General features: G+C 52.5%; 1 protein-coding gene across 1 annotated transcript in view; it reads left to right on the top strand.

Moving 5' to 3' along the window:
* NEURL1 (neuralized E3 ubiquitin protein ligase 1) overlaps nucleotides 1-21979 on the top strand; it is a 67751-nt gene that overhangs the window by 44102 nt on the left and 1670 nt on the right. Inside the window, exons 2-4 of the mRNA XM_008144270.3 lie at nucleotides 5029-5270; nucleotides 5697-6018; nucleotides 19313-20002. Of these exons, the coding sequence (XP_008142492.1) occupies nucleotides 5029-5270; nucleotides 5697-6018; nucleotides 19313-20002 (1254 nt within the window). The remainder of the gene's footprint in view (nucleotides 1-5028; nucleotides 5271-5696; nucleotides 6019-19312; nucleotides 20003-21979) is intronic.

The following is a 21979-nucleotide window of genomic DNA, read 5'->3' on the forward strand; positions in this document are numbered from 1 at the left end:
TGAGGCTCTCGGAGATCTCAGTTAGTGACAGAGCTTCTGGGTTTGGAGGCAGCAGGTTCCGGTTCCAATCTGGGCTCTTTACTTTGGCTGGGTGACCATGGTAACGTCTCTTCTGAGGACCTGTGTCCGAGTGGCATTGGGGCAGGTAAAGACGTTGCCTGTTAAGCCACATAGAGTTTGGTCATGGCCATAGTATTGCTCCCTCCCTGTCTCTCCTTGGCAGCCCAGCTCAGCCTGTCCAGGGTTCTGCGGGGTTCTGGGCAGAGTTTGGTGGGGGCAGTGGGGAGGTCACTCTGGAGGCTACGCTGTGTCTGGGCATCTCCCCTGGGTCCCTACTGAGAGGTAGGAATGAGGCCTTGAGCTGGTTGAGGGTCACCTGGAGGGCTGACCCGGCTTGTACGTGGCAGCTCATAAATGCCCAGGAGGAATGGGCTGGGGGGCATGGGGGGGGGGCGGGGAGTTTCCATTGTGTCAGCAGCAGCCTCGCCTGTGGGGGGTGCCCCCACGGTGGATCCCTAGAAGCTTGTAAACCTGTCAGTAAGGTGGGGCTTGCTGGGAACTCTGCTGGGAGCCAGATGGCAACTCTGGGCTCCACCCAGGACCAGTGGCCCCCAGGAGAGCAGTTGCCTAGCACACAGGCCCAGGCTGCTCCCTCTGCTGGGACTGGCCAGTACTTCCTCCAACAGCCTTTCCCCGCTCTGCCTGCCATCTTGGACTTGGAAAAATGAGCACCAGCACCAGATGCTGAGTATGGTCAAGGACTCTGGCCACGGCATTGGAAGACCAGGGTGCCAGTCTCAGCTCTTCCACGTAATTGCTCTGTGACCTCAAACAACTTGGTCAACCAGTCTGAATCGCAACTCACTCACCCATAGCCTAGGGACCTGAAGGGGTCATAGTGTATGTCTCAGTGCAGGGAGGGCAGCTATTTGGATGGTTTAGGAAAGAAGCCCTGCCCCTAGCTGGTCCTTGGCATCGAGCTGTTCTCAAGGTTAATTCTCATTTTGCTCTATCTCCTTCCTCCCCCCAGATCATAATGCCAGCTGAGATGGAGAGACGGGGGGACAGAACAGAAACAGGGGGTGGGGAGGTGGTGATCCCCGGGTCAGGGCTGCCATGTTGCACATCTGTGAGGGTGCCCTTCCTGTTGTAATCCATGAGATTGGTGCCCCCTGGAGGTGTGCAGGGCAGCACTTCCGTTTCTACACCTGGTGGAGTTGGCTCTTGTTCAAAGAGAAATTGCTGCCATTGTTATTAGATGGATTTGGAGGCAGGTCCATGTGTGATGGGCGTGTGTTTTATGTGCAGTGTTCTGTATGTCCATGTGTACATGAGTCCAGGCATGTGTGCACAGTACAGACAGAAAGGTGAGATTTCTGGTCTAAGGGATAAGGGAAAAGATACGTTTCTCTCCCTTCTCTGTCTTCTAGGGTCTGGATTACCTTCATGCCTTCCTGTGCTCACAGGTGTGTGTGTGTGCACTCATGAGCGTGCATTTGAGACCACAGGTCTGGGTGCACGTTGTGCCTCTGGGGACCAGGGCTCCCCTGTCCCCTTTTCCACCTGTTCTGCTGTCAGCCAGGGAGGCTGGGCTCTGGCCCACCCCACAATCTCCCTGTGGAAGGGAGGCCTGGGAATGATCCTTCCAGGGCCTGGGTCTCTGGACCTTGGGTGTCTCCACTATATTTGCTCAGCACCTCAATACCTTTATTGAGGGCCCCAGGACCCCAAGTGGGATGGGTGGGAAGAAGAGGAAGCATTTAGAAGGGATCTGAGGGCCTGCAGTTGCTCCATGGGTTATATACGCACTTTTTTTTGAAACTGGCTTATTTTACTCAGCATAGTTATTTTGAAATTTATCCATGTTGCTGTCCATAGTTCATTCCGTTTTTACTGCTGAGTAGTATTCCATTGTATAGATGTACCACAATTTGCTATCCATTCACTCAGCAGGTATTTTTTTCCTTTATGCTTTCATTTCTGTATATGTGTATATCCCTAAACAATGCGTAATGTTACCTTTTACCAGAGGTATTTTTAAAAAATCAAGAGTCAAGCTGGCCCAGCCGGTGTGGCTCAGTGGTTGAGTGTTGACCTATGCTCCAGGAGGTCGCCAGTTCGATTCCCAGTCAGGGCACATGCCTAGGTTGTGGGCTCAGTTCCCAGCGGGGGTTGTGCAGGAAGCAGCTGATCGATGTTGATGTTTCTCTCTCATCGATGTTTCTATCTTCTCTCTCCCTCTCCTGTCCTCTCTCTCTAAAAGTCAAGAGAAACATTTTCAAAAAGCGTCAAGTTGTGCCTGAGGCTGGTATATGCCCAGCGAGTACCACTTTCAGGCAGAGCACCTGTAGCCGGTGCCACCCTCCCTTTGCCCTTCACCCCAACTGTCTCCCTCCCTGGAATGATCTCCCCTGCTCTGTTCTGTCCAGGGGCCACTTAGCCTCTTCCAGGTAGCCTTCCCAGACTGTCTGGGTCTCCTCCGAGCAATTCCAGCCCTCACCGCTTGATGGCTTTCCAAGTCCTTGAGCACTGTTTGACAATTCCAGTCTTGTCTCCTTGGTAAAAGCAGGGCAGCTCCTTGTGCCACCCTCACCTCATGGGCCTGGCCTGCAGGACGCTGCTACCAGGGAGGCCTGGAGGCTGACTCATAGGGTGTCCAGTTGGCCCAGGACAGTGGGCACTGGTGTCTGGGCTCTCTGGGAAGGAGGAAGCAAAAATGCAAAGGGATGCCAAGGGATGCAAACACGGCCTGGAGTTCAGTCTGGGAGCCCTCCCTCCTGCTCTCTTCCCTCCCTGTCTTCCTCTCCTTCCTGGTCACCCCTCCTCCCCTTTAGGGAGCGGCAGGCTTTCTGGGCAGGCCTGATGCTGACCGAGCTTTCTGCATTTTTAAATGCCTGCCTCGGAGGGACTGAAAAACATCCCAGGCCTCTGTCATGTTTTGTGGCTTTCTACTTCCCCGCCTCCATCTCCCCCTCCTCCATGTCTCTCCTCAAGATGATGGGGTGGGAGGGGGCTGCCCTTCCTGATGGGTGGTGCACAGATCTTGGGGAAGAAATGAACACCCTCCCACCCCCAAGACTGTGCATTAATAATGTCAGTGCTGCTGATACATGTCTTAGAGCCACAGGGTAGAGGCCACCCATTGTGCCAGAGAGGGGAAGTGACTTCCCATCGTCACGCGACCAGTAGTCACAGACCAGTCATCTGACACCTTGTCCTGTGTTCTTTCTTCTCTCTGCCTTGTCTCCTGTTTATAAAGCGCCTCACATGTTTATAAAGCACCTCACATGGTGGTAAAGCACCTTGCCTGGACCAAGTCCTGTCCCATACTCGATCCCACTTTGGGCTGTGGTGGAGCTGTCTGTAGAAGAACGAGCTGTACCTCCCTGGCCAGGGGTTCTTGAGGCAGATCTGAGTTCCTCTAGGAAGCCTGGGTGAAGTAGGAAGGCAGCCTGGAGTGGAGGGAAGTGGTCCCAAAAGAAGGAAGAGATGGGTGTGGTCCTGGGGCTGCAAAGCTTGCCCCACCCACCTTCCTGGTCTCCAATGGCAGCCCCATGGTCACCTGTTCACTAGAGCCCAGCCTTGTCGGTCCAGCTCCATTGCCTTCTCCTCCTCCTCCCATCTTCCTCTCCTCCAGGATGTCTCTCTGAGAAGTGACCTGCCTGTGTGTCCTTTTGGCACATATCACTGCCTGCCATTTGTATTGTGATTTCTGTCCAGGTCTTATCTCCCTTCCTGGGACGTTGGCTTCTTGAGGAGAGGATCCTTAGGTGTTTCATGCCTATATCTCCAGTGCCTCGGACAGGGCTCGGTATTCAGCAGATACATAGTGAATATTTGTTGGAAAAAATAAATGTTGGTGGTAGTGAGTGACTGGATGGTGGTGGATGTTGGTAGTAAATGCTGATTTGTCATAAAGGTTGATGTAGAAGATAGATGGTGGGAAATACTAGGGAGAAACAGTAGATGGTAGTTTTTCTTGGTCATGATGGTGGTGGTGGGCGGTGATGGGTGAAGGATGAGGATATATGGTGGTGGTGGGAGGTGATGGGTGAAGGATGAGGGTAGATGGTGGTTGGAAGTGATGGGTGAAGGATGAGGGTAGATGGTGGTGGTGGGAAGTGATGGGTGAAGGATGAGGGTAGATGATGGTGGTGGGTGGTGATGGGAGGTGATGGGTGAAGGATAAGGTTAGGTGGTGATGGGAGGTGATTGGTGAAGGATGAGGTTAGGTGGTAGTGGGAGGTGATGGGTGAAGGATGAGGGTAGATGATGGTGGTGGGAGGTGATGGGTGAAGGATGAGGGTAGATGATGGTGGTGGGAGGTGATGGGTGAAGGATGAAGGTAGATGATGGTGGTGGGAGGTGATGGGTGAAGGATGAAGGTAGATGATGGTGGTGGGAGGTGATGGGTGAAGGATGAGGGTAGATGATGGTGGTGGGAGGTGATGGGTGAAGGATGAGGGTAGATGGTGGTGGTGGGAGGTGATGGGTGAAGGATGAGGGTAGATGGTGGTGGTGGGAGGTGATGGGTGAAGGATGAGGGTAGATGATGGTGGTGGGAGGTGATGGGTGAAGGATGAGGGTAGATGGTCATGGTGGGAGGTGATGGGTGAAGGATGAGGGTAGATGTTGGTGGTGGGAGGTGATGGGTGAAGGATGAGGGTAGATGGTCGTGGTGGGAGGTGATGGGTGAAGGATGAGGGTAGATGGTCATGGTGGGAGGTGATGGGTGAAGGATGAGGGTAGATGGTCGTGGTGGGAGGTGATGGGTGAAGGATGAAGGTAGATGGTGGTGGTGGGAGGTGACAGGTGAAGGATGAGGGTAGATGATGGTGGGTAATAAATGGTGGTATGGAGAAGGATGGTGGCAAATGGTGGCAAAGGTGGTGGATTGCCCTGATGGTAGAAATACTGGGCAGTGGGTGACTTCCTACCCATCTGCCCTTCCCTAGGGGACCCTAGTCTAGCTCTTGGGTCGCCAAGTTCTCTGATACCGTGGCTTTTATTTATTTATTTTTTTTGCAGACTCCATCGGGGGTCCCTTCCCTGTCACCTCTCACCGATGCCACCACAAGCAGAAGCACTGCCCGCCGGTGCTGCCCGGCGGGGTGCTCCTGGCCACGCCGCTGCTCTTCCACCCACACACCAAGGGCTCCCAGATCCTCATGGACCTCAGCCACAAGGCCGTCAAGAGGCAGGCCAGCTTCTGCAACGCCATCACCTTCAGTAACCGCCCGGTCCTCATCTACGAGCAAGTCAGGCTGAAGGTGCGGCTTCCCTCCCCGCTCTCTGTCCCTGCTTCCCCTGGGCCTCTGAGCTTTATCTCCCCTCCCTCGCCTCCCTCCTCCCCCATCACTGCCTTCTGTTATGGCCATTACTACACCCTGCACCTTCTCTTTCCTCTCTGCTGCCACTGTTGCTCTTCCTTGTCCCTCCTCTTTCTGTTCCCTCGTCCGTACTCCTTTCTCAACCTTCCCCGCATGGCAAAGAAGGAAGGGGAGCAGGGAGTGGCCATGGGGGCCACTAGCTCCTGGGGAGGGAAAGGAGCCCAAATGGTGGGCAAGCTGGGCAGGGTGACTCTCCATGGGGGTGGTCTGCAGAGAGGGGCAGCTCCCTTCCTCGTGGGCTCGCTGAAGTGGGGGAGAGGCTGGGCTGGGCTGCGGGCTGTCTGAGGCCACCCCCCTGCCGTCCAGATCACCAAGAAGCAGTGCTGCTGGAGTGGGGCGCTGCGCCTGGGCTTCACGAGCAAGGACCCCTCCCGCATCCACCCTGACTCGCTGCCCAAGTACGCCTGCCCCGACCTGGTCTCCCAGAGCGGCTTCTGGGCCAAGGCGCTGCCCGAGGAGTTTGCCAACGAGGGCAACATCATCGCCTTCTGGGTGGACAAGAAGGGCCGTGTGTTTTACCGCATCAACGACTCGGCTGCCATGCTCTTCCTCAATGGGGTCCGCACGGCAGACCCGCTCTGGGCCCTGGTGGACGTCTACGGCCTCACGCGGGGTGTCCAGCTGCTTGGTGAGTGCCCGCTCTCTTTGGCCCCTTAGGCGCAGGGCACACCTCCAGGAGCTGTGTGATTTGAAAGGGAGGTAACACTCTTCTGGCTGCTCCCGGGTCCCTGGTCCAGGATCCCTCTCGCCCCGCTATACTAGCACACATAGACCCCGGGTACAAATCAGCCCGCTCATCGCCTCTCCAGAAGGAGCCTGCATGAGCTTCAGCTGCCTCATCTGTAAAATGGGTTGATGGGAAGATGGAATTCAGTTCTAGAGGCTGTGACTCCAGTGCCCAGCACAGTCCTGGGTACCAGGTTCTGGGTACCAAGTCAGTGCTCAGCCAACACCTCGCCTGCCCATCTCCCATCCCTGCAGAGCAAACTGTCATGGTGGTTGAAAAACTTTTTGTCTTTTTTTTTCCTTCCTGACTTCAGAGCCTGGAAGCAGTAAAGCTGCTGTTTGCAAAACACCTTTATTTAAGTAGAAAAGACAGGTGCGGGGGGGAGACTGTGAATGTGAAAACAGAGAAACAAGCAATCATCAGAAGCCTTTGTTGGTTGAGTTCCCAAAACAAGGGGGCTGTTTTTTTTTTTAATGAATAGTTTGGGAACTTTCTGGTTTTCAGCTCAATGAAAGTGTTTCTACATTCACATGGAGGGAGGGACGGGCTCAGCCCGGCTGCCCAAGGCTAATGTGCCTTCCGTTCCTTCTGTGAGATGGTGAGCCTGCCAGCGACGGGGAGGCTGGAGTCAGACATACCCGGTTGGACCCTGGACTCACCCTATTAGTATAGCTAGTGCTTCGAGACCTCAGTTTTCTCATCCCCGAAGTGGGGGTAATAGTAACGGTGTCAGGGTTCTTTTGAAGGCTCAGAGAGCTGTGGTGGTGAGCAGCTGACAGTGTCGTCATCCAATGACTGTCGGTCACCTCCACCCACCTGGGGCAGTACTTAACGAACACCCTCCTGCCGCTGTGGTGTCCCCGGGGCCCCACACTTCAAGGCACTGGGGTCCCAGAGCTCGCGTTTGCCCTCTGTCCTGGACACTTCAGTCTGAGCCTCAGTCTTCTCATGTGTACAGTGGTTGGGGAGACTATGCCTTAGCCCAGGGCCTGGCCACATGGTGGGAGACAGAAGAATGGCTCAGGTTTTGAGAAAGTCACAGTCTCGTTGCGGGAAAGGAGGGGAAAGGAAGAGGGGACAACATTCTGGCTTTTCCCAGCAAAGAATGCCTTTCTTCACAGTCCCCGAGGATCAAAATCCCGTTCGGGCCTCAAGGCCCAGCTCGCAAGCCACCTCCTCCCTGAAGCCTCCCGGGTGGGATTCTCTTCTCCGTTCCTTGTGTCCCACCGCTTGGCTCCTGCACTTCTCTAAGTGCTGAGGCATTATTTTGGCTGAGCCTGGGTCCATCCATACATTTTTTCCCAAACAAGACGGGGAGGGCTGTGAGGGAGGAACCCATGTCTCCACCAGCCAGCTTCCTCTCCAGAGAGGAATCTTGTGCCAATGGGTGGAGAATGCTGGGGAGTATTTACAGGGTGGGTAGGGGAGAGGACTGGGATGGATGGATGACTTGTTAGATGGAGGTAAGGGTGTGGGGCATTGCTGAGGTAGACCCAGCGTGCTCACAGCCCCAGACGCACTGGAAATCAGGCAAGACAAAGCAAAGACTCCAGGCACCATCAGGGCATAATCTAAGAGAACACAGCACATCGTTAAATGGTGTGGTCATGGGATTCCTTCCATTTGCCAAGATGGTCCCCCTCCAGTTATCTCATTTAACCTCTTAGCAGCCGGCTTGGACGGGGTGGTTTTTATCCTCATTTGACTGGGAGGGAACTGAGGCCCAGGGAAGACGTGGTTTGCCCGTGTAGGGATGTGGCAGAGCTGGGACTTGAACTGGGTGTTCTGATGCCAAAAGCAGTGCCTTTCCCTTTACCCTCCAGTGGGTTTAAGCATGAAGGGAGGCAGATAGTCAGAGGAGGCTGAGGTCAGTGAGGGAGGATGGAGTCCAGGAAGGCTTCTTGGAAGAGGAGGCTGAGGCTGGGTTTCCGAGTTCCAGGAAGGTGGTGGTGGGGAGCGTGAGGGGAGTGGGAACATGCCAGGCGAGATGGGGCTTCCAAACCTCAGGGGCTGAGGGAGGGGCCTGGAGAGTAATCTGAAGGGTCCCACCCTGGGGCAGAGCCCAGACGTCCGACCTGGCCCAGCCCCATTCCCCGTCTTTGACTATAAATGGGTTTTCATGCAGCATTTTCGGTTTCATTTGGATTTCCCGGCAGGCTCCTCTCTGTACACCCGATAAGGCTGAGGCCCCAGCTGATTCCTGTCCCAGCTGTAAATCACCATAATCCCTGGGCATTTTCAAACACTGATTATGGCCCCCTAAATTCAATTAACGGATTAAAATGTCTCTTCATTTTGTTCTTCCTAAATGGATTTTTAAAAAAGAGATCCATCCAAGAATTCTTCGGTGGTGGGCATGCTGCTCTATGCCCTCCTTCAGCTCCCCTGCCTTCTGGGTTTGCCCGCTGCTTTATGTAGTTCCTCCCTCTCCTCCCCCCTCTCCTCCCTACTTCCCCTGCCCCCCTCTCTTCTTGCTGCCACTTCCCTGCCCCTGTGTCCTCCTGAGCCTCCCTCCCTCCAGCCAGCCCCCTCCAGCTCCTCTGGGTTGCCCTCTCTCCTTTGAAGACATTGCTCTATATTGGTGGCTCTGAGGATGGGTCTGTCTTTCCTGAGGTGATTGTCGCCCAAACCAGTGTCTTTTCTTTAGAGATTTCCTGTTCAGCCTGCCCCTTCCCCGCTTGCCTTTTTCCAGAATCTCTGGCAAAAACCCTTCAAACCCCACCTGGCCAGTGTCTGCTCCTCAGACCGGAGACACCCTGGGGTACTTGGCACATAGTAGGTTTGAAAGTTAGGCCAGGGACAGATTGGCCGTCTCCCCTGACAGAGCGGAGGCAGGGCTGGTGCCTTCCCTGATGGACACCTCCAAGCAGGTGTCTCATCCCCACGTCCCCAGCCCTAACTAGAACAGGGCTCCCTGGGTGCACCCGCCAGGGCCCCAGCCTGCTTCAGGCCTTCTGGGCTCCCGTTATGCAGATCACCCTCTTCCCTGGGGGCGCCCTGGCCCAAGTCTGGCTGGTATCTCCAAGAATAACAGCTTCCTACCTCCAGGAAGAAGGGCCTGCCAGCAACTAAATAAACACAAGTTTTATAAGGTGATTAATACTCGGAGAGATAAGCTCCTATCCCAGGTTTTCAGACTCTCCCTGCTCCTCTCAGAAATGTTGGCTCAGGAAGAGCAGCCATATTTCTTGGCAGAAAGCTGGTGAGCCAAGATCCGCTTTTCGGGTCCTCCCGAGCTCCCCTCTGTGACCACTGCAGCCGGGGCACTGTGCAGGAGTCGGGGGGACACAAGTTGGAAATCCCTCTCCTTGAAGAGTGTTTACATTGGGGGGCACACCACATAACTGTTCTGAGGTGTCCCAAACCCAATCCTGCAATGAAGTGTGGCTGAAGAGTAAAACTGGGGTGGGGGTGGAGGGGTGCAACTGGGGAACAATCCAGAAGAACTTCCTGTAGGAGGTGAGTTTCAAGTCAGGAACCAAAAGAGGTGAAAAGAATGGACTGGTCGAGGAGGAACAATTTAGGCCAGACAGGAGGGGTGTGCCTAGGCACAGAGGTAGGGAATTAGCAGTCATTCAGGGAGCAGATCCTTCAGGGGAGGGGGTGAAGCGGAAAGGTAGTGGGTGACTATGGAGAAGGGGTGTGCACAGGTGGCGGGGGCGGGGGGCGGGGTCCATGAAAGTAGAAAGTTTTCAGCAGCTTCTGTGCTATCAAGTTTTTCAGTAAGAGGAAATGTGGCCCAGAGATGGGAAGGGGCCGGCCCAAATTCTCCCAGCCAGTCAGAAGCCAGGCCGGGCCTGGACTTCAGATCTCCCAGGCTGATCTGGGCACAAGGTCAATGTGAGATTTATTGCCACATCAAAATGGCAGCGGCTGAGCCCAGGAGGGCATTGGGTGGGGGCTCCCAAGGCCGCATGGCATTCTGCTTCTTTCCAACGTCTGCCCAGCTTCCTGGTCTTGGAAAACGATCCCACCTGCCTACTGAGGAGAGAGATGTACAGAGACTCTCGGGATAAGCTTTCTGAGGGCCACTCCCTGGGGTGGCGGGGAGAGACCTGGGCCTCTCCAGAGATGGGCCCTGGGTCAGGTCCCCCGAACTCCCACCCCCCAGGCTGTGCCTAAGCTTAGCGGCTCAAAGAGTGTGAGCTATCCCCAGTTGGCTGAGGACCACACTGCCATCTGGGGCTTCTGCTTCCCAGGCTAAACCAATATTTACCTTCAGCCGTGGCTGCCAGGGGCTGAGAGGCAAATATTAGTTTAAGAAGCCCGAGCCAAGCTCTTGGGATGGGGAGAAAAGCTGAGGATGCTGATCGCGATTTCTTCCTCTTCGACAGCTTTCAACCCTTCTTCTTCTTTTTTTTTCCACTTTTTTTTTATTAAGGTATTATATGTGTACATATCTTACCATTGTCCCCCCCACTCCACACTCAACCCTTCTTGATTCAGAAATGAACTTGCTGTTCCTTCTGCTTCAGAGACTCTTCCAGGCACTTTCTTTCTGCTCACCCCAAATTCTGCCAGTTATTTCAGGGCCAACCCCAAACCCTCCCCTCCACCAGGGAGACTTCCCTGACCTCCTCCTTCCTCCTGACCCTTTGAAGCGCATGTAGATCGAAGTGGTATCGGCAGTTCTGCATCATGCATTGTGCCCTTTAAGAAGACAGCATGAATCCTCTCTGTATATATTGTGAAGGAAGTGATTATTGTGTCCATTTTGCAAATAGGGAAGAAGGGCACCTCTTAGACTTCAGCCAGAGCCTTTGGTTCCATTGGGCAAAAGGATTCCGCTGCCTAAACAAAGTTTGAGAACCACCAGAACGGATGATTCTGACAATCTATATGTTTAAGATTCTGTGGCTTGAAGATTCTATAAATCGAAGAGTCTGTGACTCGGACATTCTGCCCTGCCCTCCACGAGCCTGAGGAAGTGTGTGTTTTTCTCCTAGCTTTCCTGTTGCTGGGTTTATATGGAGAGGGTGGAGGCGGGTGTGGGTTTCGGGGTAATCCCCTGAGGGCTGGAGAACCCCTCACCCATCCAAGTCATGCACCCGCCCTCCCGGCTCCTTCCCGGCCCCGTGCCAGATGGAGACCGGCAGAAGGATGTTTATGGAGACAGTAAATGGGCTGGCAGCGCCTTCCACACAGGGGCCCGCAGATGCCCGCCAGCCGGCTTGGAGGCTGCAGGCTGACCCGTGGTTAAAGATTATCCAGAACTCCGGATGTGAGAATCTAAACAAACAAGGCTGGGGCTGATGGCAGGCCCTGCTTCAAAGGAGCCCCTGGCCTGCCTCCCAGCCCCCGGGCCCCCTGCACTAGTGCCCAGGCCCTGCCCTGCCTGGCTCCCTGTGGGAGGCCTGGTGGGTCTCTGGGTGGGAGCTGGCCCTAGTGCCCTCCGCCTGGCCCTTCTCCTCTCCCTCCCTCTCCCCTCACTGGTCTTGCTCAGACGGTTCTCCAGGTGTTTGCTAATGCACTTGTCACTCCTGCCTGTCCATCTAAACCCTCTTGTTCTTCAGGGCTCAGGCCAAATCTTGTTTTTTCCCCCAAGATGCTGTCTCTGATTCACTCTGAAACAGGAAGGGGAGCTCAGCCTCAGTCGGAGAGCATTATCTTACGAAGGGATATTTACCCTAAAGAAGAGAAGCCTCTGTTTTCTTCTAAAGGGGGCCCCAAGGAGTAGCTATAAGGACACATAGAATCCATGCAAGGAGAGGTTTTCTCAGAGTCATAGGTGTTCAGAGATGGGAGGTGGTGAGCACCTTATCCCCAGGGGCATGCTAACAAAGCTGGGTGGGGACGTGGCGGAGGTAAATAGATCTCCTCCTTCTTCTTTAAGGTCCTGTCTAACCCGAGACACTCAGCGTTTTTGTAATGAAATGGTATTCAAATATTTTCATGCCTCCAAGCTTCAAACCATCTCCAGGGCCCAGGTTTTGGCTTCTCCCTTTCTCCTTAACCCCTGCCCAGGGTTGGGCACACAGTGGGTCAGTGAGTGGGGGCCCTGAGGGCCACCCTGGCTGAGGCCTCCCTGTGCTTTGCAGGGCCTGGTTGTTTGCGCCCGGCCCTGGGGATCTGCAGAGCCACCGCCAGGCCCCGATTAGGCAGAGGCTGAAGCCTGACTAATAACAAATGCCTTCCTGCAGAAGGGGACAGGAGAGGGGGCAGCTTAGCAGCTTCTCCCATGGCCTGTGCCGCCCCTCCCCCCACCATAAAACCTCCAGAGTGGGCAGCCATGTGTCCCAGGCGCCGATTACATAACGTGTTGCTTCCAAATGTGGGGCCATCCCACTGCTTGGGGTTATAGGTTGCCTGTCTGGTTTTTCCGAGCTGTCTCTCAGAGCTCAGTCCTGGGCTGAGGTTGGTCCCAGGGTGTTCTACCCCACCCCCCCCCCCCCCGGGCGCTGGGAGCGGGGTCCCTTCCCTGACCTCCGACTTGATGTCAGCTCACCCGGCTGTGACCCTTGCTGACCCTTGCTGTTCCTTCGGAGGGTGCTCTGACCAGCTCCTGGATCTCAAGTTTCATCTATTTCAGGGCCCTGGCGCAGCTGGACACACCAATGGGATTGTTATTTTGGAGCTTGCTGGCGGCCTGCAGCTGCTCCTGACCCCAAGGGGTGGAGGGGATGGGAGAGACGACATGGTTGAACTGGGCACTCACCCCAGGGATTCAGTTTTTAGCTGTTTCCCAGCATCTCTCAACTCCTGCAATATTTCAAGCAAGGCCAAAGGAGTCATTTTCCTGCCCTGTTCTCTGTGTGAGTGAGCTGAGGCTGGAAGAAGGTTGCTTACCCACAGGCCACCAGCCAAGGGCTGGATCGGACACTTATTTTTTATTTATTTTATTTTTTTTTAATATATATTTTATTGATTTTTTACAGAGAGGAAGGGAGAGAGATAGAGAGTTAGAAACATCGATGAGAGAGATACATCGATCAGCTGCCTCCTGCACAGCCCCCACTGGGGTTGTGCCCACAACCAAGGTACATGCCCTTGACCGGAATCGAACCCGGGACCTTTCAGTCCGCAGGCCGATGCTCTATCCACTGAGCCAAACCGGTTTCGGCTGGATCGGACACTTAAACGCATGCCTGAATCACCCCAAAGCCCATGTACTTTCTTCTGAGCCACGTCCATGGAAGAAGATAATAACAGTGGCTCAAATGAACCCAGTGATGATTATATGTCAAATATCTATTAGGTGCCTATGTATCTTATTCCACTTCATCTTCACAGCATCCCTTCTGAAGGGAGTATTAGAACACAGATTTTGTACCAATCAGTAAATGTTGATTTCACTGCTGAAGAAGAGGGGTCCAAAGAGGTTAAGCTATTTGTCCAAGGGCACACAGCTAGGAAATGGCAGAGCCAGGATTTGAACCCAAGCTGATGACGTCAAAGTTCTTGGACTTAATTATGCTCCTATCTTGCTTACCAGTATATGGAAACTGGTTACTAATAAAGCCTGTGCTACAGTTAGGTTGCATCATTAGAAGTATGGTATACATATCAAGGGAGGTGATGGCCACACTGTGCCGTGAGCTGGTCAGGGTACATCTGGAGTACCAAATCTGGTTCTGTTCATTGTCTAACAGGTGGGAAGGTATGTGGGGAGTCTGGTATTCCCTGAGGAGAGCTGTCTGCAGTGTGGGGCTGAGGTAGTGGATATAAATACAAGGAGTTATATTTCAGTTTAAGAGAAGGAAACACTTTCTTAAAGTCAGAGTAGCTCAACAATGGCGCAGGTTGCCTGGGAGGTAGTGAATACCCACTAGTGGGTATATTCACGTAGAAGAGGACTCCATATTCTAATAGAAGGGGCAGAGACCAGGAAAATGCACAGCCGGTCCCACTCAGAAATCTGTTTTGAGGGTCTTCCCAGCTCCATGGGGTCTGATTGCCCTGAGTGTGTGTGGGGTGGGAAGAGAAGTGTGTGGGTGCATATGTGTGTGGGCCCCGTGACAGCCTTGTTCCTGTAGACCTGGCTGGGCATCTCTGAGCCACTTGTTTTCTCCTTGCCCTGCTCTCCCTGATCCTTCCCCTCTCTGTCTCCACCCCTCCGGAGTCCTCAAGGCCACTGCCTGGAATCCTGGAGAGTCGGGAAGCAAGGCCTGTTCCCTGCAGTCCACAGCCTTCCCCAGGTCCCCACTTTGTCTCTGTGCCTCTCCCTCCTGCCTGGGCCCTCCTCGCCTCTGCTCTCCACAGCCCCCCAGCCTCTCTGCACCATCGCTGTCACAGAGTCAATTCCCTGGAATAATCGCATTTTCCGGTCGGCTCCCTTCTCCTTGCCAAGCACGTTGCTGGGAAATCCCAACCAGCCAGGCCCCAAGAGGCTTCTCCAGAGAGACAGGGGGTTGGGGGAGGGCCCAAACAACACTGTTCTGGAAGGGGCGAGGGCTGGGTAGGGGAGGACACAAACAGGGAGGCTTTAGGGACCGTCTCTAGGGTTAGCTAGAGCTGGACTGGGGCCTCTGCTAGCCATACCAGTCGAGTCCCCCAAGCTCTGCTCTCACATCGAGCGCCCCAGCCATCCTTACCCAGTTCCTAGAGAGAAAGCACGGTTTCTCCCAGAGAGAGGCTCAGAGAAAAGGCTCCCAGGGAAGGATTGGCTCATGACGTGGCCTACAGTGGCACTAGCCCAAATTTGGGGACTCCCACAGACAGGGTTCAATAAAAAGGAGGCCTGAAGCAAAGACTGTCATTGGAAGTTGGACAGACCTTGCTTCAGTCCTGGATCTGCCGCTTGGTGACTATCATATAACATCTCTGAGCCTTATCTGTATAGCAGGAACACCTCCGTGGAAGCTTTAAGGATGAAATGCAGGGGTAATGCCTCGTGCACACTGACTTTTATTATAAAGTAGAGGCCTGGTGCATGAAATTCGTGCACAGGTAGGGTCCCAAGGCCTGGCCAGCAATCAGGGCCGATTGGGGCCTTCCTTCCCCTGGCTGCTGGCTGCTGGCCTGGGCCTTCCTTCGTTCAGCACCATCCCCTAGTGGTCAGCGCATGTCATAGCGAGCAGTTGAACTCCCGAGGGGACAATTTGCATATTAGCCTTTTATTATATAGGATTGCAGGACTCCATAAACCTGGACATAGCACAAGCATTTTAAAAATATGCTGTCAGAAACATGGCCATTGGCATGAAAAGGTGTTCAGGACACAGTAAGCGGAAAAGCTAGTTTTGAAAAGGAAATCTGTATGGCAGGGTCCTTAGCTTGGAGCCCATGCCCATGGATGGTTTTATGCGATTCACAGATGCCCTAAAATTATCCAAGAATTCAGAGAGAATGTGTATTTTTCTGAGGAGGGGATAAGTCAAAGTTATCACATTTTCAAAGGGATTTGTTACCCACACATGGTTAAAAACGACTGGCATTTATATAGCATGATTCAATTTTTGTTATTTAAAAAATGGTAACAAAAATTATATTGAAAAGACAGCAAGGTCATACATCCAAATATTAATAGTATTTTTTTTTCTGGCTGGTGGGCTGATGGGCGATTATTTTTTCTGTATGACTTGTATGATTAAAAAGAGACAGGTTTTGATTTCCTATTAAGTGACTTTCAAAAAGGATAGCTTGGGAAATTTTGCTCAATTTTCTCAGCCAAAATGCCCTTCAGTGGCAACAATAACGTCAAAAGGTACTTGTTAGGATAAGATGAGACGATTTATGCAAAGAGGAGTTCTGGGGATGTCAGCAGTGCATTCAACACACTTATTTACTACTTGTGTATGTGCTGGGGCTGTTCTAGTTGCTGAGGATAAAGAGAGGTCTCAGGAGTTAAAATTTTAAAAATATCTTTTATAAGTGTATCATTTAGAAGCAATCATGTTTTGTTTTTGTTAATCCTCACCTGAGGATATTTTTTTAATTGCTTTTTTTTTTGTTTTTTGTTTAGAGAGAGAGAGAGGGAGGAAGGGAGAGGGACAGATAGAAACATCATCCATCAGCTGCCTCCTGCACGCCCTCTACTGGGGAATTGAGCCTGAAACCCGGCATGTGCCCTGACTGGGAATGGAACCCAGTGATGGATCCTGGTGACCTGTGGGTTCATGGGTCTATGCTCAACCACTGAGTCACACCGCAGGGCACCTGAGGATATTTTTTCCATTGCTTTTTAGAGAGAGTGGAAGGGAGGGGAGGGGGTGAGAAAGAGAAACCAATGTGAGAGAGACACATCGACTGGTTGCCTCCTTCATGTGCCCTGACGGAGGCCGGGGAGTGAACCGGAAATCCAGACACATGCCCTTGACTGGGAATCAAACCGTGACTCTTTGGTCCTCGGGCTGACTCTCTAACCACTGAACCACAGCAATCATGTTTTTAATTTTGTTACCAGGACCCCAATATTTGAGTCTGCCTGCACACATTGGCCCAAAAGGAAGGCAGGAACAGGAATTTGCAGTATAGAAAGAAAAAGTTTAATAGTGAATAGGCCAATCCCCTAAAGATCCAACTCACCAAATGGCACCTGAGTTACAGATTATATAGGGAAAAATCACAAGGCACCCTAGGGTTAGGGGGTTCCAGATTGTGCTGGAAGCTGATTGGTTGGAAGTTAGGTAAGGGTAATAAATAATTTCTCCAGGTCTTGAAGATAGCTCTGAGGTCTGCTCTGGCATCCCTCTGTCTGGTTTCATTGAAAAGTAGCCAGGGGCTCGGGAGCTGAAACATCACCTAGGTCAAGATATTATCTTTAACCTGCCAGAAGTCCACATCTTATGACTATTAGTTAGTTTCCTGCTATTGTCTTCTGCTGCCTCAGGGTTTGGGAGGAGAGGCCAGGTCTACAGGGTTTAGAGAGAGAGATGATTTCTAGAGCTAGGATTCAAATTTAAATTTAATCAAAGTCATAAGGACCCTCGGTTTCAATTTTGGTGTCTTTCCTTCCAGCCTTAATCTTTTGCTTAAGCAAATAGTTTAGATGTTCTGCACAACTTTGGTTGCCGATTTGCTCGTTAGTTTATATCCTAAGCATTTTCGATGCCTTTAAAAGCCCATTGTTGTTGTTTTTTAAAATCTTATTGTTGAGAGTATTACAGATGTTCCCCCTATTCCCCCCATTGTCCCCCTCCACCTGGTTCCCATCCTGCCCCAGGCCTTCACCACCCTATTGTCTGTGTTCATAGGTAATGCATATATATAAGATTTTTGGTTAATTTCTCCCCCTCTTCCCTCTGAGATTCGTCAGTCCGTTCCATGTTTCCATGCCCCTGATTCTATTTTTATTCACCAGTTTATTTTTATTAGATTTCTTGTTCATTTATTTTGATTTTTAGATTCAGTTGTTGATAGATATGTATTTATTGCCTGCCCTCCTCCTCCTCTTCTTCCTCCTCCTCCTCCTCCTCCTCCTTCTCTTGCTCCTCTTCCTCTTCCTCCTCCTCAATACCCTTCAACATTTCATGTAATACTGGTTTGGTGGTGATGAACACCTTTAGCTTTTTCTTGTCTGTGAAGCTCTTTATCTGACCTTCAATTCTAAATGATAACTTTGCTGCATAGAATAATCTTGGTTTTTAAGTCTTTGCTATTCATCACTTTGAATATTTCTTGCCACTCCCTTCTGGAATCCAAAGTTTGTTGAGAAGTCAGCTGACAGTCGTATGGGTGCTCCCTTGTAGGTAACTGACTATTTTTTATTTCAATTAGTGTATGCTTAATTTCTGACTGTCCTTTTTCATGTCTTTGAACTTCTCACTAAGATCCTTGAAAGTCTAAGTCCCTTGAAGCACTCATTAAGATCCTTGAGTAACCTTATAACCATGGTTTTGAACTCTGTATCCAGTAGTTTTCTATTTCCATTTCTTTCATTTGTGACATGTTTCTGAATTTGTCTCTGCGTTTTGGCTGCTTCCCTGTGTTTGTTTCTATGTATTAGATAGAGCTGCTATGTCTCCTGGAATTGGTAGCGTGACCTTGAGTAGTAGGTGTCCTGTAGGGCCCAGTGGCTCAGCCTCCTGTCACCTGAGCTGGACACTCTAGGTGTGCCCCTTTGTGGGCTGTGTGTACAGTCTTGTAGTTGGCCTTGATTGCTGTTGGCGTCACTAAGAGGAATTGGCTGTGAGGACCAGCTGCCATTACAGTGGAAGAGCAGCTGTGCAGGAGATATCCTTATGGATCAGGACTTGCTTCAGTGGGGCTTTGATGCTCCTTGAGTGTCACTTGTGGATGTGTAGAGTTGTAATCTAGTATGTTATAGTCTAAAGCAGTGGTCGGCAAACTCATTAGTCAACAGAGCAGCAAACCGTGGCTCGCGAGCTGCAGTTTGCCGACCACTGGTCTAAAACTGTCCACAGGGTGCATTGGCTCTGAGGCCTCCCAGGAGGTGCAAAGTCAATCACTGCCTGGGGACCACCTGGCAGGAGTTATAGCAAGGTCTGCAGATGGCTGCTACTTGGAAGTGTCCAAATGAGGCCCAGTGTGAAGCAAGGCAGGCTGGTGCTAGTGCTGGGTCTTGGGCCTTTTATTGATAGGTTTCGGGCACGCTGACACCAGCTGCAGCTTATTTGAGAGAGTTTAGCAAAGTCTGAAGCCTGAGCCAGGACAGGCCATTTATATGGAAAAGCTGCTGCAAACAGCTTGAGTGGGGCGGGGTCTCAGGGAATCACCAGGGCTGAGCAACTGTGCGAGCCAGGCTGATGGAGACTGATTTGGCTGCCAGTCAGCCCTGTAATGGGGGAAGGTCCCAGCAGAGGAACAATGACTCCTGTGAGCACCCCATTTGGGAGAAAGACACCCCTGAGTTCCTGCTGGGATACCAGATCCTCCTCCCTGTGTGTCCCTGGATCCTCCAAAGACGTCGGGTGCCAGCCCTTTAAAGAGGAACACTTGAGTCTCCAGCAGCCTCCATGCCACTTAGCCACAATCCCTGCTGGTTTTTACAGCCCAAAGTTAAGGGTTCCCAGCTCTGGAACCCTGGGCTGGGGGTCTGGTGTGGGACTGAGACCCCTTGCTCCTGGCGGGGGGGCGGGGGGAGGGCTCTCCGGGGGAGATATCCTTCTCAATTAAAAAAGCAAACAAAACCACAGCACATATGGGTGTCAGACGGGACCAGCCAGTTCTGTGCCTGTGCCCATCCTACCAGTCTCAATGTGCTTAAAAGTCGGATGCGGCATACTAGTTTAAAGACTCGTTGGAGGAAGGTGCAGGTGATGGGGACTGACCGGGTCTCCCCCCTCCCTTGCCACAGACAGCGAGCTGGTGCTGCCCGACTGCCTGCGGCCCCGCTCCTTCACCGCCCTGCGGAGGCCTTCGCTGCGGCGCGAGGCCGACGACGCGCGCCTGTCGGTGAGCCTGTGCGACCTCAACGTGCCTGCGGGGGAAGGCGAGGAGGCCACGCAGGCCGCGGGCTGCCCCATCCCGCAGAACTCGCTCAACTCGCAGCACAGCCGCGCGCTCCCCCCGCAGCTCGACGGCGACCTGCGCTTCCACCCGCTGCGCGCCGGCGCGCACGTCCGGATCCTGGACGAGCAGACGGTGGCGCGCCTGGAGCACGGGCGCGACGAGCGCGCGCTCGTCTTCACCAGCCGGCCGGTGCGCGTGGCCGAGACCGTCTTCGTCAAGGTCACGCGCTCGAGCGGCGCCCGGCCTGGCGCGCTCTCCTTCGGCGTCACCACGTGCGACCCCGGCACGCTGCGGCCCGCGGACCTGCCCTTCAGCACCGAGGCCCTGGTGGACCGCAAGGAGTTCTGGGCCGTGTGCCGCGTGCCCGGGCCCCTGCAGAGTGGCGACATCCTGGGCCTGGTGGTCAACGCCGAGGGCGAGCTGCACCTCAGCCACAATGGCGCCGCCGCGGGCATGCAGCTGTGCGTGGACGCCTCGCAGCCCCTGTGGATGCTCTTCGGTCTGCACGGAGCCATCACGCAGATCCGCCTGCTCGGTGAGTGCTCCCGGCCACGTGCCAGCCGCCTGGACGGCACCCTGAGGCTGGCTGCGGTGGTACTCCTCCACACCCGGCGGGAGCCCTTTCTGGAAGAGGGGGCCCATCCGGATAGGGGAAAAGAGGGTCCCCCCCAACCCTGCGGGGCTGTCTAGAAGCCACACACCTGACATGGGTTTGGGGCGGGACTCCTGGGCCCTCAGATCTCTCTGGACGCACCTGGGGAGGGGAGAAAGGCGTGGATTGTTGAGTTTCACTCTCAGAATCTGATTAACCCTCGTTCCCACCGATGTGCCGCGAACCGTCCAGGTACACACACTCCGGTGGACGCTTCAAAGGAGAAAATATTGTTTCCACCAGCAATTAACCTTTTGGAGCTCAGTTTTAATTCTCCCAAATGGGAAAAAAGGCCTTTGCCTCTTAGTATGGTTGTGTGCTCAAATAAGAAAAAGAGGTCGGCGTGTCAGTAGTCAGGCGTCTGTACGGGGTGACGCCTGGGTTGGGGGCCTGTGGGGAATCTCTGAGCAGAGGGTTTGAATGGACAGATTCCTGGGTTTGAATGGACAGATTCCTGGGTTTGAATGGACAGATTTGGATGTAAGCCATGTTTCCCAGAGTGTTCTGTGGGTTAGGTATCAGTTGCAAAAGGGTCCTTGGGTCAAAAAAGCTTGGGAAATAGAGTTTTTAAAAAGCAGGGGGTTATTTATTATTTTTATTTTTAAATTTAGCTTCTATTATAGTAATACATGCATATAATACATAAAAAATCAGGCTGAGATAAAAAGCTATTTGGCTACCCTCACCGGGAGCCACTGCTCCTCAGATGAAGTAAATTACATAAGGGCAAGGTACTCTCTTTTGCCTCAGCACCATCTAATAATAGATAAGTAGCTTTCCAGTGAGGCGTCTGTTGCCCAACGAGGCTTACTAGGCTGGAGCAAAGAAGATGCTTAAAAATAATATCGGGACTTAAATGTCTCAAGAGGTAAGTGGGCCAAGATGGGTGTTGAAGAATAATCATTCAGAATTCACTATACAGAGTGCTCTGGAGCTGTTTGGAGGATTGGGTATCTCCACCAGCAAATTGGTGTTAGGGGATCCTGACTGACTGCAAACGAAAAGCAAATCAGTGACACTGTATGAAGGGTAACGATTTACCTTATAGAGGAATGCTTTGCTTTATTGAAGACCTGAGTGAACTAGGAATGGGAAGTGTGCGGTGTGAAGTTCCTTCACTCCCAAACTAGAGCAAATTTTATAATGGTGAAACACTAGAAATGCGCTCATTCAAGTCAGGAATCTGATAAGGACGCCTTTCGGGATTGTTCTGAAAATGCTAGCTTGTGCAGTAGGCAAGAAAAACAAATAGGAGGAGTTAATTTCTGAAGGAGGTAATAATTAACTTGAAAACTGTTAACAATAGTAAGAGAAACCCTGTGGATATCTAATGAATATGCTAAGAAACAGTGACTAAATGGGTTAGAGCAAATAACTGATAATAGAGATCTCATTGAGTACTGGTGTGCAGGGCATTCTGTTAGGGCAGTGGTCGGCAAACTCATCAGTCAACAGAGCCAAATATCAACAGTACAACGATTGAAATTTCTTTTGAGAGCCAAATTTTTTAAACTTAAACTTCTTCTAACGCCACTTCTTCAAAATAGACTCGCCCAGTCCGTGGTATTTTGTGGAAGAGCCACACTCAAGGGGCCAAAGAGCCGCATGTGGCTCACGAGCCGCAGTTTGCCGACCACGGTGTTAAGGGCCTGAGAGAGAGTCACAGGTGGATAAGATTACATGCTCTCAGGAGGCTCCTGGTTTAACTGGGGAATCAAAGCTGCGTTCCCGGGCAAAGGACAAATCATACCCCAGAATCTGTGGTGGTTTAGTCCTTTGCATGTGGTGTGTGTGGCTGGTCAGTGCTAAAGAGAGTAATGTGGTTGGGGGAAGGGGGTCAAGGGGGTCAGTAGGAGGGGG

Source organism: Eptesicus fuscus, chromosome 17 (assembly GCF_027574615.1).
Source record: "Eptesicus fuscus isolate TK198812 chromosome 17, DD_ASM_mEF_20220401, whole genome shotgun sequence".
Lineage (NCBI taxonomy): Eukaryota > Metazoa > Chordata > Mammalia > Chiroptera > Vespertilionidae > Eptesicus > Eptesicus fuscus.